The sequence below is a fragment of the Bombus huntii genome, chromosome 17 (assembly GCF_024542735.1).
Source record: "Bombus huntii isolate Logan2020A chromosome 17, iyBomHunt1.1, whole genome shotgun sequence".
NCBI lineage: Eukaryota > Metazoa > Arthropoda > Insecta > Hymenoptera > Apidae > Bombus > Bombus huntii.
The window spans coordinates 2,064,345-2,081,321 of NC_066254.1; the positions used below are offsets into that span (position 1 = coordinate 2,064,345).

At 27.5% G+C, this 16,977-nt stretch overlaps 2 protein-coding genes across 8 annotated transcripts; one reads left to right on the forward strand and one right to left on the reverse strand.

Annotated features, from left to right (window-relative positions):
• Nucleotides 1-228: 228 nt before the first annotated feature.
• LOC126875001 (uncharacterized) lies at nucleotides 229-5,415 on the forward strand. Its single transcript, XM_050637620.1, has 3 exons — nucleotides 229-337; nucleotides 2,849-3,301; nucleotides 3,909-5,415. The coding sequence occupies exons 1-3, from the start codon at nucleotides 272-274 to the stop codon at nucleotides 4,002-4,004; spliced, it is 615 nt and encodes a 204-aa protein (XP_050493577.1). The 5' UTR covers nucleotides 229-271; the 3' UTR covers nucleotides 4,005-5,415.
• A 1,466-nt stretch (nucleotides 5,416-6,881) lies between these two features.
• On the reverse strand, nucleotides 6,882-15,175 carry LOC126874984 (lysophospholipid acyltransferase 5). 7 transcript variants are annotated; one of them, XM_050637574.1, is made up of 9 exons: nucleotides 15,155-15,170; nucleotides 13,647-13,813; nucleotides 12,302-12,409; nucleotides 11,758-11,880; nucleotides 10,172-10,287; nucleotides 9,816-9,986; nucleotides 8,926-9,162; nucleotides 8,433-8,741; nucleotides 6,882-8,035 (listed from the first exon to the last, which is right to left on the reverse strand). In XM_050637574.1, the coding sequence occupies exons 2-9, from the start codon at nucleotides 13,729-13,731 to the stop codon at nucleotides 7,760-7,762; spliced, it is 1,425 nt and encodes a 474-aa protein (XP_050493531.1). In that variant the 5' UTR covers nucleotides 13,732-13,813; nucleotides 15,155-15,170; the 3' UTR covers nucleotides 6,882-7,759. The 7 variants fall into 7 exon arrangements, with proteins under 7 accessions (XP_050493531.1, XP_050493530.1, XP_050493533.1 ...); XM_050637573.1 differs by lacking the exon at nucleotides 15,155-15,170 and adding an exon at nucleotides 14,276-14,837; XM_050637576.1 differs by lacking the exon at nucleotides 15,155-15,170 and adding an exon at nucleotides 13,848-14,212 and having other exon boundaries at nucleotides 13,647-13,772.
• Nucleotides 15,176-16,977: the final 1,802 nt, after the last annotated feature.

Here is a 16,977-nt window from a genome sequence, read left to right on the forward strand (position 1 = left end):
AAAGTTTAATATAAAAATTTAACGAAATATTCAATTTAACAATAAGACAAAACCTTTTCTTTTGTAGATAATCTCTGATAAACATCTGATCTAAATATTTAATCAAAAGAATAATGAGTTTAAGCTAGATAAAACGTTTTTATTGTGTGGGGATTGAAGAAAGAGCGAGAAAGATGTAGGGACAATGATGAGAAAAAAGGAGAGTTTCGTCCTGGGTCCGCTGCTAGACTCGTTGATTAACCTAGTCGTTTGGAAGTTCTGCTTGTAGGAAATGCTTAGAGTGGGAACACTAGTGGGAAAGTTTCACGTGTCGCACTGGAGTAGGTTAAGTGGAAAGGTTAAGTCACATATCTGCAACGTCATTTCTACCAGATAGTACGAAAATAGCTTATCTATATGCATATTAAATAAGGAAGCCGTTTCTGTATTGAGACTGAAAATATAACAGTTTATATTTCGGTAGTCATTTTTCTCAAAACCTCTTGACTCTTGACCAGAAACGTTTATCTAAACCAACACGGCAGCGTAGATCTCTGGTGGCAGGGCGGAAAAGCTTCCTGCAATTGTTTCTATAAACTTACTACTCAAAACATAGCAGTCGAGATGAAATAAATAAAGTGATGGAAAGCGGTTCACTTAATTAAAAGATTCAAACAAAAAATCACGTATTATTTATATGATAATTGGCTGACTTTGTTATCCGAAACATATTATTTTTCTAATTTAATGATACTCGTTTATGTTGACATTTTAATCATGGGAATTCCATTGAAGAAACTTTCACGAAATCAATGAAGTCTAGTACCAATTACTCTACTATTCAATTAACTACTAGTTTCGTAATCAGCCAATAAGGAGATAATTATACGACTTTTAAGAAACAATGCAGCAGATTCTCCCGCATAAAGAAAAAATAAACAGAGCGAGGAAACTCGAAAAGGAAAAGCCAGGATGCAAGAGTAAAAGTAAAAGGCACTACTTATTTTTTGAAATATAGTCACTGCACTGGAAATAATTAGTATGACACTTTAATTACGACATCTTTGTTCTCTCTCTTCTCCCTTTTCCTTAAGAAAATCTGTTTCTTTTCAACGGTTAATATCGATACTTAATAGAGACAAATTACTTAATTTCTAAAAAAATTAAACCATAAATCCTTTACTTTATCACTATCTGATATTGGCTAACATGTTTGATCATCTTCGCTACTGAATTTATTTTCATTTATTAGAATTTATGTTTAATTTAATTTTTGGCGTGAAAGAATTAATTCGGAATATCGAATTAATTCTAGATAACTCTGTAATATATTCTGGAAACGTAAATCAAATTGCTGCATAATATTAACTTCGAACTTAATATGTCTGTTTATTCAAATGTACTAGCAGTCGATAGATATGAGAGATTACATATGTTTTAAGATTTACACTTTTTTACATGAAAATAAATTATTTTATCATGTCTTGTTATTCTTGTCATTCTTGTCTGATACTCGTTGAAAGAATGTTATTACTTAATTCAATTAAGAATTTCAATCTCTTCAAAAAGTAAAAGTAAAATATTTTAGGTATAAAAGTAAAATTTAAAAGACCTTACATTTGACTTCAATAACTGAGTATAAATTCATTAATATTCTATTTTTGACATTGTTTCGATAAATACAGGGTAGTCCGTCTGACACGACACATTTACAACTATGTAACAAAAAATTTTTTAACCGAAATTGATCAGTATCGTGTTTACAATAAATGTCTATAATAAAAAATTTCGAAAATAATTTGTTTTCGTGAAGAAACCAAGCTCACCTTGGATTTCTTAAGTACGATCATATTTTTTTCTTATTACATTATAGTAGACGTCAAGATGAATTCGAACTACGGAAGAATAAAAATCTATTGTAATTATCGTAATCAGTGAATAGTGCATCTAAAACGGGTTTAAAATGATGTCAATGCTTTTCTACTGTTTCCCTAAAAGGAAAGTGTAATTAAATGTGAATTAAACGTCTACAGCTGATACTATGTAACTGTCCCCTTTAGCCAAATCCATTAAGCTAATTGTGGTTATTTGCAACTACTGGCTTCTACATTTATTAGCATTAGATTTACTTTAAACACATTTATTGGATTTAATGAATCGAAATTATTAACTAATTTATATGTAAAGCTAATGAATTAGAACTTGAATTCAAAACTTTTTTTTATCACAAAATATGATACGATATTCACTATGGATATAAAAAATATGCCTAAATCGTAAGTAGGCTTCTGAATCCGAGTAATTCAAAACTTTAAATCCAGCACAAACTTATTATTAATATTATGCATTTCATAACGAGATAAAATGGAAAGGTGACAAAATTAGGAAATAGAAATAGGCGATACTAATCAATTTTGAACTTGATGAAAATGCTTTCTACTTATATGAATGTCGCGACATAATATAAAGTTAGCTATAGAATAATATAGAAGAATTCATGTTTATTATGTGTGGACGACATATGTCAAATACCCACTTTTATCGCTTTTCTTCTTGAATTACAAATCAATATGATACAAAACAGCTTTATCGAAAAATCAAACTTTATTATTTTAGTCTAATAGAAAAGAAACAATATTCAATGAATTTAACCGTATTGTTCATAAAATGAAGTTTGTACCTTATTTAGACATCATAAGAAAGAATTATTTTGAACATTATAATTGCGATTTGATAGGTTTGCAATTCCAATTGTTACAAATAAAATATGTTACAAAATAGAAAATCACGAAAAATGGACATTCCTCGTTTTTTCTCCTTATCCTTCAATTTCATTATAATAACTTCGAGATATTGAAAACTCTTTCAGACCACGCTACTATTGGTAGCTTCTACGACAGTATACTCGAAACCAGCACCGGAACCACCTAGCTCGTACTTCCCTCCATCGAGCGGTGCTAGTCTCTCAAGCGGTAGTTATGGTCCCCCAGACCGCTATGGGCCACCCCAACAACAACCTGTCGTCCATAAACACGTTTACGTTCATGTACCACCTCCGGAAGCGCCAGAATACAAACCACCAAAATACATACCACCCGCAGCACCACCACAGAAACATTACAAGATTGTGTTTATAAAAGCACCTACTCCACCAACACCAACAGCACCAGCTCTACCACCATTACCGCCTCAAGATGAAGAAAAGACTTTGATCTACGTACTGGTGAAAAAGCCAGAAGAGGCTCCAGAAGTTGTTCTCCCGACTCAAGCACCAACGCAGCCCAGCAAACCAGAAGTCTATTTCATTCGATATAAGACACAGGTAAAGTACACAAAGTTTAAACATTTAAAGCAAAATTATGCTGATGATTGTAAACACATTCGAATGATTGGACGTCAAGTCCAAATCAAATGAGACACTAAATAAATACAATTGTGAATATTATAAATATTTATTATAATAATTGCATTCAAAGAATCTAATCAAGATATCTACTTAATACTGATTGACATAATCATTACTAATGAATGAATATTAAAATAAACAATATTATATTACGTACTTTATGAACTGAATTTGTGTTTACCTTCATGTGTATACACAGAGTCACAAATTTGCAGTGTATATAAATACATATAAAGATATGTATGTAAAAAAATTAACACTACTTTAAAGAACCACTTTTATCATTACTATATCCTATCATATATAATTACAATTGACATGTAATATCTTATTATTGAGAAAAATTATTTAGAAATGATTTTATCTGGGATTAGAAAATATCTACTATAAGTAAGCAAATAATAATTAGATGTTAGATAAATTTAAAAAATAACTGTTAAAAGTCAATGAAGCACTTATTTATCACAAATACAGGAATTTTTTGAAACAAGTTGTAAAGGGCTGTACTTTTCTTATGTTACAGAAGGAACAACAAAATGCAGAATATGGACCCCCACCACAATCACCTCCTTCAGATAACTATGGCGCTCCACCATCAAGCCCTGGTGGTCCTTATTAAATAATCCTATTCCATAAGAATGCTCTGAATCAAATACTCAAAACACGCGAATCTCGTGAATTATAGAGATTTTAGTCAATAATAACACTCATCATCCATGAGATTTTGAGAAAATCAATCTGTAAGTAATGTTATTACTATTACAAAGTTTTGTGACTTTTACGATTATACTGAGGTACTATTTATCTCTGTCAATGATAGTATACTAAAGACACTTTGTAATGTTAATATCATTAACCATAAGTTGAGATGGAAATTCATGCATAATACTTGTATTAATTTATTATATATATTACTTTTATCTCTATTAATTTCAAATTATTATCAAATGAATCAGAAAGAAAGTTATACAATCAGAAATATCTTTTCTGCAAATTTCAACATTATTTTAGAGCACTATTCACAAAGGATTATCACATATAGAAAGTTAACAAATTCAGAAATTTCTGATTAATACAAGATACACAATGAAAATTATTGTAACTAATATATATGTATATTTTAATAAAAAAACTATTTGTACTTTTGTAAAAAGTTTCACTTCATTAGTTTTACATTTATTTCCCCTTTAAAGCTACTGTAATATGAATTTTCTTTTTCGATCAATATACACAATTCAATAAAAGTAGATCAGAAACTAAAGAAGATACAAAAATTTAATTTAATGCAAATTTATTTGGAACAGAATACAAAAGGATAACAAACAATGGTTTACAATTCCAAGTTTATAATTTTGATATACAAGTATATTAAAAAATTACTTCATTTAAAAAGATATTTTTATAAATAACTTGACTGTTTAAAATATAATAACAATGAAAAAATATTCAATATGTTCGCTTGTATATCTATAAAAAATTGTAAACCTGTAGTTAGTATTACAACTTTTACTGTAAAAATTAGTCTTACTTGTTTAAATAATCTATAAAAGTATTTCACAGATTCAGAAAGATTCTTTTGAATTATTATAACTTCCAAAAAAATTGTCTAAATATTTTATCCTATCTTCTTTGGGTAAAAGTATTTACTTATCTATTTATACATTTCCTTTGCAATACATTAGATTGAGTAGTAAATTCATTCCTTTTCTTGCAAAATAAATATGTCTAATAAAAGAAGTATAAACTATTTTATTTTATCACTTTTTACTGCTTGCAATTATATCGTTTCTTTACTTTATCACTGTAAAACTTTCCTTCCTATTATAAAACGATATGGACATATTTTCTCAGAATTCTATGTAAATACATATTCAAAACATAAAAATTTCCAACCAAATTGCATTGGAAACATTATTCTAGTGAAAAATAATGGTAACTAATTTCTTTTTTTATTGCCTATGATTAACTTATACACAATATTTATCAGTAGTAATTGTCTGCTTTTCTGATAAAACATTATAATAAAGTCACTTTCTCAATTTTATCAAAAATACATTCTTAGATTGTTACTGCAGTTTAGATTAGTGTTTTCCTTTATCAACACTGTCCAAAATAATTTGTTGTGTTCCAATTAATTATTTCAATCACAGATCTTCAATTTCTTTAAATACAAGAAACTAACATGATTTGTGTTAAATATTTAAAATTTTATAATATCTTATATCATTTTTAACCATTATATGTATTCGATTAACATTAAGCTTTATTTACTTGTCTTTACTTCCTCAAATAGACATTATTTATAAATTTACTACCTACATCTTTACCATATGTGACAAATTTTTAGTTTTGTTTATTTCTTAAAAACCTACATTGCTCTTTCCAGAAATAAAGCAATATTAAATATCAAAAATAATGCTGCACTCACTCATCATCAGAAAAGCTTTACCTATTACAAAATACATACTACATACAGAAGTACTTACTAAATTATGTACAATCATATACATCCTTGGAGGACTTAACTTAACCTGATATGTTTAATTATCATAACCATTGAAATCATGAGATGGACATTTTTCGAAACAATCGAACATTTTTTAAAGAACGTGTTAAATAAACTTTTAGAAGAATTATTCCGACGTTTCGTTTAATTAGCATCATCATTGTAGCAAGAAGTCCACTGAACCCAAATGGGACAGAAATCGAGTAGACTTTTTTTATTCGTAATAAAGCTAACTGCTATCTTGATGAAATATATGTCGGAATATTTTAAAGCACAGCTTATACCCGAAAATTTCAATAATTACTACGAGTCTTGCATTTATAAATAAACGAACTTAGTACTCAACTTAATATGCACTCTTTTCTACAATCTTATAATTAAACTTAATATACTTATAATTAAACTTAAGTTTCAACTCAATATTCATGAATTTATTTTAAAATATTATTCTTTTAAGATAAAGAAATAATTTAGCTTTAAATTGATCAATTTGTAAATACTTTTAAACGTTTGACGGTTTCCATGCCACACTATTTTCACGTAACTTTTCCATTCAAGCCACATGTACTACACATAGTGTACATACTTACTTCTTTATCTTAACACTTATAAACTTGTTTTACATGCACTATGGGGACAATGATTTTAATAAAAAATTCAACTTTTACCGAAAATTGGTTGGCATGGAACATCTTAAGTGCTACATAATGCGATAATTCTTCCCGTTTCAATTTGGATAGTATGTAAGTACCTGATTATAATACTTAAACAACCATAAATCACTCGAGTGCGATCGCACAATTTGACATTTTTGTATACATACATTTTTTCGATAATCTTTGGCACAATATAAGGTTACAATGAGGATACATATTAAATAATTTAATCATGTGGAATCTGTAACATTTACGATTCTGATTATAATTTAACCGAAAATGAAAAATTGATTTCACAAATTTTAATAACTTTTTAAATTACTACAAACAATAATTTAATTTATTTGTATAATCATACCTTTATTATCATCAATCATACATCATACCTTTCCGCATTTCAATCTTTAAATGCATCATATTTTTAAAAGAACAGAAACTTTAGCATAGTGTTAAATTATATTTCTTAAATTATATCTAAAGTGATGCTAAGCACAGTTCTTTTTATAAAAAGAAATAATTTTCTTGAAACGCATCAATCAAAATAAAGATATTTGTAATAGCTCCCTTAAATATTTTGTACGTATTAAAGTTTATACAAAAAATATTTTGTACATGCTCAAAAGTTAATTCCACCTATTAATCGAGGAAGGTGTAATTTTTTATATTTAGTGTACAATATCACACAAAATAAATCCTTAAGTAGTATTAAGTATCTATTTATATCTACTAATCACAATATGAGATTACAAATAATTTCCAAAAATAAAATGTTTCCTCAAATACCTAAAATGAACATGTCAAGATATAAGCATTAAGTATGATTAAAAAACCATACTTCTACATTGCAAATTTATTAAGTTCTTGCTTAATAAAAGATTAAAGATTAGCAAAATTTTCCGTTTCTTTTTCTTCTTAAAAAAAGACTTCCAAAAGTATAAATAGGTCATTTCTAGAAGTTTAAACAAATTTTCTTCTATTTATACAGAAATTGCAACCTTCTACTATTTATAAAAAATGTATTGTATATTTTATTATCTTAATTGGCACTTTTCAAAAATAGTTTATAAATATTTCTTGTACTTCAACAAATTATGTGCAATTCCAGTATTTGAAGACAATGTACCCTTCATCATTTCATTTCAATCACTTTCCTTATATTTAGTATCATTAATAAAAAGATAAAACTTATTCGGAAACTTTTTTACATTTACATTACTGTTCAAACTTTTTAGACCGCTTTTTGAGAAAAGATATTTTAACAAGTAGTGAAATCAGTGGATAAGAGAGATATATTATATGACCACAATAATAAATAGAAAAGTAAACCTGATGATAACGAGGGTATGACAAAAATGTAAAACAAACAAGACAATAACCCATAAAAATAAATGTGTACATGTGCATAAGAATCCATGTGAGAATTTGAAGTTCTGGACGACTGTTTAGTAAGCTTTGTAATTTCTGTTGTCTCTTCAATATTTGAGATAACTACAAAAATTAATACAAAATTTTACTCAGTGCAATGATACTAAATTGACAAATAATTAGTTCATTAACTACTTTAATAATAATTTAATCAATTGAATAATGGCTTACTTAATGTATTTGATCTATCTGACCAATTTTATAAGTTACAATTCAATAAATTACATTTTGAGAAAATATGACATTAATATCAATATATATTTCTACCAAAAATAAACATGATATTATATATATTATATAGTATATAATAACAAGAAGAATATAATACTAAATTTATAAATTATAAAATTTTTAAGTAAGCCATTAAACAATCGTTTACCTGATCATCATCCAGGTAAATAACCAATTGCTTAATCATTGCATATAGGAATATTTGATGTAAAACTAATATCAAACTTACGTCTTTTTCAGCATACATGATAATAAACTCGAGGAAGAAGCATACATAGTATCCTGAATGAAGTCCATGCCAAACTGCGAGAAAAGCCAGGGTGAAAAACTGACTATATATTTTCGATCCCAGAAATTTCAACCTCTTGTAAATATATTCCGCACACCAATTATTAGTGTTTATATTAAATGATAAGATATAATCATTAAACTGAGTTGCTGTTTCAAATTTTAACAATTTAACATTTTCACAACCATTCCACAGAGGACGACCTTTCTCATCCTTTCCATTATAAGTTAGACCAAAAGTTGTACAAACCTGAAATAAAAATTATGTTTTATGATTCAAAGCAAACGATAATATATAATTGTTAACATTGTTTAATTATAAATTATTTTGTTGATCAATAGATTGGTAATCTATATTTATCTCAATAATTTTTTTAAGTGCTTAAACCTAGAAAAGTATATATTATAAACATATATATACATGCTTTCCTTACCCCTTCAGCTAATAACCAACAAGAAATATATTTATACAGATTGAAATGACCCCAAAAGCCAATCGTAAAAAGACGTTTCAAGAATGTCTGTTCTCGGAATTCTGCACTCAATAGATATTGATTGGGAATGTATGAAGTCCCTAATTGATAGAATATCAAGTATATAAATCCGACAAACATTCGAGAAATACCAGGAATGATACAATCAAGAAGTTCAATTTCTTCTTTCATAGAGAACTAAAAATACAAAAAATAAATTATTTTTTCTTTATATTATATTGCATGAGTTTTAAGGCAATAGATGAAAGTGTGCCACCATGTTACAAAAGTTAAAGTAAGAAAATATATTACATAAACGTAAACATGTTTTATATAAAATATCTTAGTAACATAGTATTATACAAAGTATGTAATAATAATGGATTAATCTTTTCTTTAACACAATATGAAAATAGGTTGACAACATTTACTTTAGCCTTACTTCAAAATGTTATCTATTTTCATGAATGTAAAACTAATATCTGTGAAAAACGAGATTAATCACATATTTTATTAATTATAATTCGTTTCAGTGAATGCAGTAGAAATTCCTTATATTAGTTTGTGACGTGTATTCGTTTACTTCTCAATATATATATATATATATATATATATATATATATATATATATATATATATATATATATATATATATATTGAGCGATAAATCAGCCTTTTGTTGTAATTCTGTTAATGAATTATTTATGAGATTGTGTAATATTTTTCTCTTAGTTTTACTCATAGAACATGTCGGCACCGTTTGTTGAGAAAGATCTGAGACATCCTATATATCGATTAAAAAGTTCTTACAATTTTTTCGATTACTTAATTAGTATTTTAGTATGACTTACAGTATTCGTATCGATCATCGTATATCGTCCATTTACATAGTCTAAGTACCTTTTCATGCTAAATTGTGGCCCAACGAGAAACGATCCTGGAAAATATGCAAATGCTGCAATCTCTAAAAACGTTGGTTGTTCTTTCAAGGCCACTTGTTTCTGCGATGCAGACAATTTTTCCTAAAACGGCAATGTCATTAGTTAAACTTCTTCCTTCTGAAAGGAAATTTTCTTCGTTTCTTATGCATCCTTCTTAATTGTTGTATTTAACTTAAATTTTAACTTCGATTCTTTAACTCGGCTATTTATTTATTAATTAGACATTTCCATCGCGTGTATTACGCTATTTGTTGTTCTATACGTACCTCGGGTTTTTGACCGTCCAGCAAATTGAACGCAAGACCAATTAATCGCAGAGTTAATACACACTGTGGCATAGTCCATTTTATGTCATAATCATCTGTACTTGTCATATAATATCCTATAAACGATAAAAACGAATATTATTTTTTAATGTATAATATCTTTATTATGTTCGATTTATCATGTGGATACAGGAGTATTCTGTAATATGTAGAAATCATTTTATAGATGAATTTAAAATTAAAATTCCATTCGTCCTTGTTTTTATGTTATGGAAAGTATTTAACTCGAATGTTCTGTTGCACTTTAGTCGGGCAATTATATAATTGTTTAACCAGCAATTTATATATATATATATATATATATATATATATATATATATATATATATATATATATATATATATATATATATATATATAATATATATATATATATTTCTATATAAAAATCTATTTCTATCTATAAAAATTATTTATATATATATATACATATTTCTATTGCTAAACCTGCTTATTTGACTAAAACGTGATGGAAGTTTAGTTATAGATTCGTTTGAATTTTATTATGCACAGTACTGGACAACTAGACATAATAAGACAATCAATGGCAAAACATTTGCAGACCTGCATTCATATGCAAAGAGATTTGGTCTGTTATGAAAGTAAGCAGATACAGTTTGTTGAAGAAGAAACTCGCCGTAACTTGAATAAGGATAAATTGAAAAGAACATTATCAGATGTTTATATGAATTCTTTTCATTTTTTTTTCATGTACTGAACCGATCTTTAAATCTCATATATTACAGGACACCCTGTATATATCATTTCAAGCGAAACGGTAACATGTACCACGAAGTTACAATTATCTGCACACGTTAAGTATTACGATCTATCAAATTGTATTAGTTCCAAGTAATGCAACTATTGAATAAACGTGAAATTATTCGCTTTATCAATTATTTACATTATTAATACGTTCACCACGTGGAATCAATTTGGACTAAATTTCAAGAAAATCGTATAATTTTAAATTAAACTAAATGATGAAATATATATATATATTTATTATTATATATATTATTAATATATATATTTATTGTTATATATATCATATATATATATATATATATATATATGTGATCTACATTACCTGTTGTACACTTGTTATACATCCATTGCATAACATTAACCGATGACCGACGTCACGTGAACGGAGAAACTTTTGTTGATTAGCAGTAATCGATATCGCAACGAACGTATTAAATTAGTTATCATCGTTATTTAAGAAATAATACATGTTATGCAAAAATGCATACATGATTTTTTTAAATCGCGCTCAATTAAAACTAACGACACTTTTACTATAATTTATAATAGTTCGCACGATTTCTGGATAATTTGTAAACATTGGTAACATTTTCTTAGTAAAGTGAAGCTAATTATATAGAACAAGTTAAATATCTTTTATTCCTATGTTTTTTTTGCCGGAGATTGGTAGGTTGTTTGTTTATTAATTTACATGTTTTTAAAAAATCGCACGAACTGTTAAATAAGTATAAATAATAGTGTACTATAAATTGTTCATACCGCATAGAAGATGAGCCATATTGAAGACAAAAATAATGACAACAGATAAAGAGGTACCACCAAGGCGTTTTAAGACGCGATATGTGACATACATTGCTGCAGCTGAGTGAAGTATATTGAGCCCTGTAAGTACACAATACTTATGATCAACTAGTTCCTTAAAGAATTGATCCAAAATATTTTTGAATGAAAATTACATCTACTATTATCAAGTAATCAATCAATTTATAAAGTCTTTCCAATACGTAAAAGAAAAATTATTTTAGTATGCCGATCAATACCTTTAAATAATTTTCGAATTGCTTTCCGATTTAATTACTATTGAATAATTCATCATAGTTTAATAATTCTTAAAGTAACAAATATATTGCACACTAAAATTTCAATTCATTTCCTCGAAGAAGTAAACGTCATAGTTGAAATAGAATAAAAGATATAAGACAAAACATGAAAATGTATTTAAAAAATTCAAGAAATAATAATCTTTTTCTCGAATATTCTTCTTCGAATATTTAAATAAATTTTTCTGAAGAAAAATAATTACCATAATTCCACAAGCAAATCAAAACGCCACAGGTTGCAAAAAATATATGTTGAAAAACTGGACATTTTCCGTACAAAGTATATCTGTGAAGAAGGGCGATGGGTAATCCTGAAAGTTCAGTTATAATTGTATTATTCTCGAGTTTCATCGAAATATTTTTACGAATGTTTCATTTCACGTACATTTTATAAATTAAATTCATATCTAGTTGCAATTATTGATACTTGTAATTCGTTTTCATCAACTTCGAAATTAGTCATATTACAAGTAATTAACTCTATGACAATATTAGTATGATAATTTAATTAATTAATCTAAAAATAATACACCAGTACGTGACAATTTGTTATATGCTTACAATCATAACATATATAGTTTTAAGAGACGATAATAAAGTGAAAAGTAATCAATGATACGAAATTTAAATACAATACGGATAATTGGGACGCTATTATTATTTATTATATAGTTATTATATTATATTATATAGTTATTATTAACAATATTTTTATCCACAACAATCGCACAATTGAAAAACAAAGAAAATAATTTATAATTGTAAATATAAATTCTTTCATTGAGCTAGAATATTATATATATTGCAATGATGTTGCAATTTCCGTCTTAAAATAATTTGCATAAAATAAAACCAGGAATAGAGAAATGTGACAGATTAGGACGAGAAATGGAGTTACTACTAAAGTAAATAGTAATTATTTTTATTCTTACAATCACTAAAACACACACATAATAACACATATGTTCAAATATAAATTTTAATATAACCAGTCAGTATACACATCAGATAAACAATTTGTATGTTTCTTTGTAGCCAAAATCAATAATAAATCCTAACTGACTAAATTACAAATATTATAATGTAACATACAATTACTTCTGTATAAAGTTTAGACTAGGATTCAAAATTAAACAATCTAAATAATAAAAAGTGTTGTTTCCTATTGCAATAGTTACTATTAGGATAATCTTGACCAATTTACGAGAGAATTAAAGTACATATCACGCACGCATGTGCAACAAAAATGTAGGATACATAACCTTCAACCTCAAAACACTGCGAAACTGTGGAAATACTATTTTCAATTTTAAAATGACAAATTAAGATCTAGAAAAGTATTTCTAGGAATACATAAGAAATCATAATACATAACAAGTAAATCGAAGTGCAATGTGATTATGCAATCACTGATGTAACGAACAAAAATGAGATCAGGCTATAGGTTAATGTATACATGTATTTTATATACGCCAATTTATTGACGTTAAATACTGTAAATGAAAATCGTAAAAAAGGAAGCAATGTCCTTCTGAAGACATTAATTACCAAGAAAAATGGAGATAAGAAGACGAAGTGCAGCTTCGGATGTATTTAAAGTTTCCGAGAGGCTTAACAACATACTGCTCGACATTGTTGATTCTTTCGAAATGGTTTCTTATCCTGTTGCTTTATCTTCTTAAATCAGTTTCGTAATGTTATTATTAAATTTATTTCTATGGAAGACGTAAAAAAGAAAATTTAATTTACATTCTGCACCAATAACGTCACCTGTCACTTCTATAGTTATCAAGAAATCGATACTCAAACCACGGTAAGAATGGAAACCTTGTTATAGTGTTCTAAAACTCATTAAACTTTAGGTAGTTGCAAATAAAATTTTTCAAAAAGGAAAAGACATGTATATAGAACAAAATTACATATTGAAATGGATGGTTGAAATAGTAAAAAGTAATTATTCAGTATATTATAGAAAAAATTGAAAGAGAGTTGAAAACAAAACATTGGTATATTTAAGAACACCTGAAAACAAATTTCACATCAAACAAATCACACTTTCTGTATCTATTTCTTTCTATTTTTAAAATTTTAATCTAATTTTAAAATATTAATTAACGATATTGCGAACAATTATACTTAAACATATTAAGGAACAGTTATCTTCCAGTAGACCATACGTTTACTTTCAAGAATCCTCAAATTAAAAATTTTTTCTAATCCAGTATATGCAGTATGTCAAATAAATCATTATCTGCTTCGTAACCATTGACGAGATATGTTGTGACACAATACCATTCGCACGATAACACAGACAAGTTATTCGCGACAAAATACCGTTTGTACATTGTTACGGACGAGGTTATCCCCTGACACAATATTCGTACTACACCATTTTTAAGATGTCCCGTTAGTCTGTTTTTTTGTAATTATAATTTTTGTTTTAATAAGCAAACGCACAAGATATCTCGTCCGTGACGTAGTATAATTGTGAATGATATTGTATCATAATCGCGAAATGACTCAGCCGTACTATCGTATCGATATCGTATCGTAAAATATCTTGTCCATGGTTAAAAGTAAATAAAAACATAAAGTAAATAAAAACATAAAGTAAATAAAAACACTAAGCTTACCAAAATTCAAAATTAAAAATTTTCAAAATTTCAAGTATTCAAAATTTAATTTAAAATTGTACATTCATTGTTATTTATTTTGTTCATATAACTTTTGCAAACGTTCTTATATTAATACAAATTGAGAAATCAAATAATATAAAAATTTACATAAAGTCAGATGAACAAAAGAAATAACAATAAATGAACAACTTTAAATTAAACTTTGAAGCCGGTCATTTCATCGGATCAGGTTAGATTAGTGTTAAAATATGTAGCTTAACAAGCTTACTACAAACATAAAATTCTTTTAAAAAGAATAAAACCGGACATAAGTAAACTTATGAATCAATATTGTTTAAAATTGTCGCAATTTAGTTTGTTTTCAAAGCGTATTTAAATCAGCACAAATTATTTATGCCAGAGACAAAAGAGAGTACTCACGCTTATTGACCTAGTTCTTCTTAGACTGGTGCTGCACCATACGGCCAAATGCTGAGATTATCTAACGTTAGTATATACAAGAACCTATAAAATTAGGGATCTGCCTGTTTGGTTGCACACTAGTATAGACAAAAACCCATTGAATTCCACGCTACAAGAACCTATGGTTCTATGGGAAAGTTCTTATGTACTTCTTTATCCGATGTAGACAAATATAAGAATTATAAAATTGCGTAATAATGAAACTATTCATAAACTGCCAAAGAGAGAGAAATGTTCACTACACATATTTGTTTTTAGAGAAGAAAGAGAATATTCTCATTCAAACGATACTATATCAGTAGAATGATGCAATAATTTTAATATTTTTCCATATACCATCTAGAATTAAAATTATCTATGCTTGACACTTGGCATGTCAGTTGTACTAGCATGAATATTTATTCATCGTCGCATGCCGATTTTCCCTGGTACGTACGATGGTGTTCGTTGAGACGAATTCAATGACCTTACATATGAGGCCATTCATTATTGTAAAATGTTATAAATTCAGTTCTTAAGAAGTCAAGTGAACCAGTGTCGCTAGCTACCGGCTACCAGATTGCTGTAAGCGCTGTAAACAAGTATCGAATTTCTTATCTCCCATGATGCTTCCCAAAATATCAAACGTTATTGAATCGTGAAAACTCACTTTAGTTGACGTACTTTAGTCGAATGAAAATTATAGTAGTCGTTAAAAACATTCGTTGAGCCGTAAATAAATAAAAATCGTCAAAAATTGCACTATTTTCAATTGTCAATTCTACATGTAAAATTGAGAATGCGATGTTGGAAATCATGAAAATGTAGGTTTTGTCATTCTGAAAAATATTCAAAATTTAATCCCCAAATGTTTATTAGTTTTTGTAAAAAGCAATTTAACAAGTAAAAGGGAGTCTTCGCAGACTTTAATTTCTACAATTTTCAGAAGTAACACAGTAACTGGCGGGGGCTTTTTCTGTTCTTGAAGATTTGCACTATCATGTACAACTCGAAACTAATCGATCTTTTAATTGTAAACTATTTAAAATTGGCGCCAGAAATGATACATTATTTTACTTTTTACAAGGACACGTTTATATTATAAAGAATGTAACAGTTACGGTAAAATTAAAAATATAAGAATTAATAAAATTCAATAATGCAAACCAAAATAAATGCATAATTATAATCACAATTATTAAGAGCCATTAATCATTTAATAATAACATAATAATTCTACTTTTTCTATTTTTCGTTATAAGAACATATAGAGGCAATACTAATGACTAAGATTGACAATAAATAACTTGATCGTCTAACCAATAGACGTGAGCGTTCACCTTCTTCCATCAATTCTCATCCAATGAATTTGCATACATTCCAATCCACGTGGTACCCCCATCCTTATCTCGGAACTTCTAACGAATCTTGGGGAAAACAAATTTTACGCAGATTCACTCGTCTGTCGCCTACCGCAGATAGCCGAACCTAATGATTGTCTTATTTAAATCATTAACTTTTGTCTTACTTGAATTTCTTTATATTTTAATTAAAGCTGTTTATTTCTATATCTTTATCCAATTTATTTTATTTTTGCACCGTCGTGTTCCCCGATACCTAAGGGTTTTTTTGTAGCTGGCTTCAGGTTTTTATGTGATAAACTTACAGAGATTGGCTCGGTGAGAAAATTACGTCTACATCGAATGTAACAACAGTCGACATCGAGAATATCATCTGTATCACTTTTCGAAAGAATGAATTTGAAAAGTTGGTAAGTACAAAATATTCATACTGTGCATACG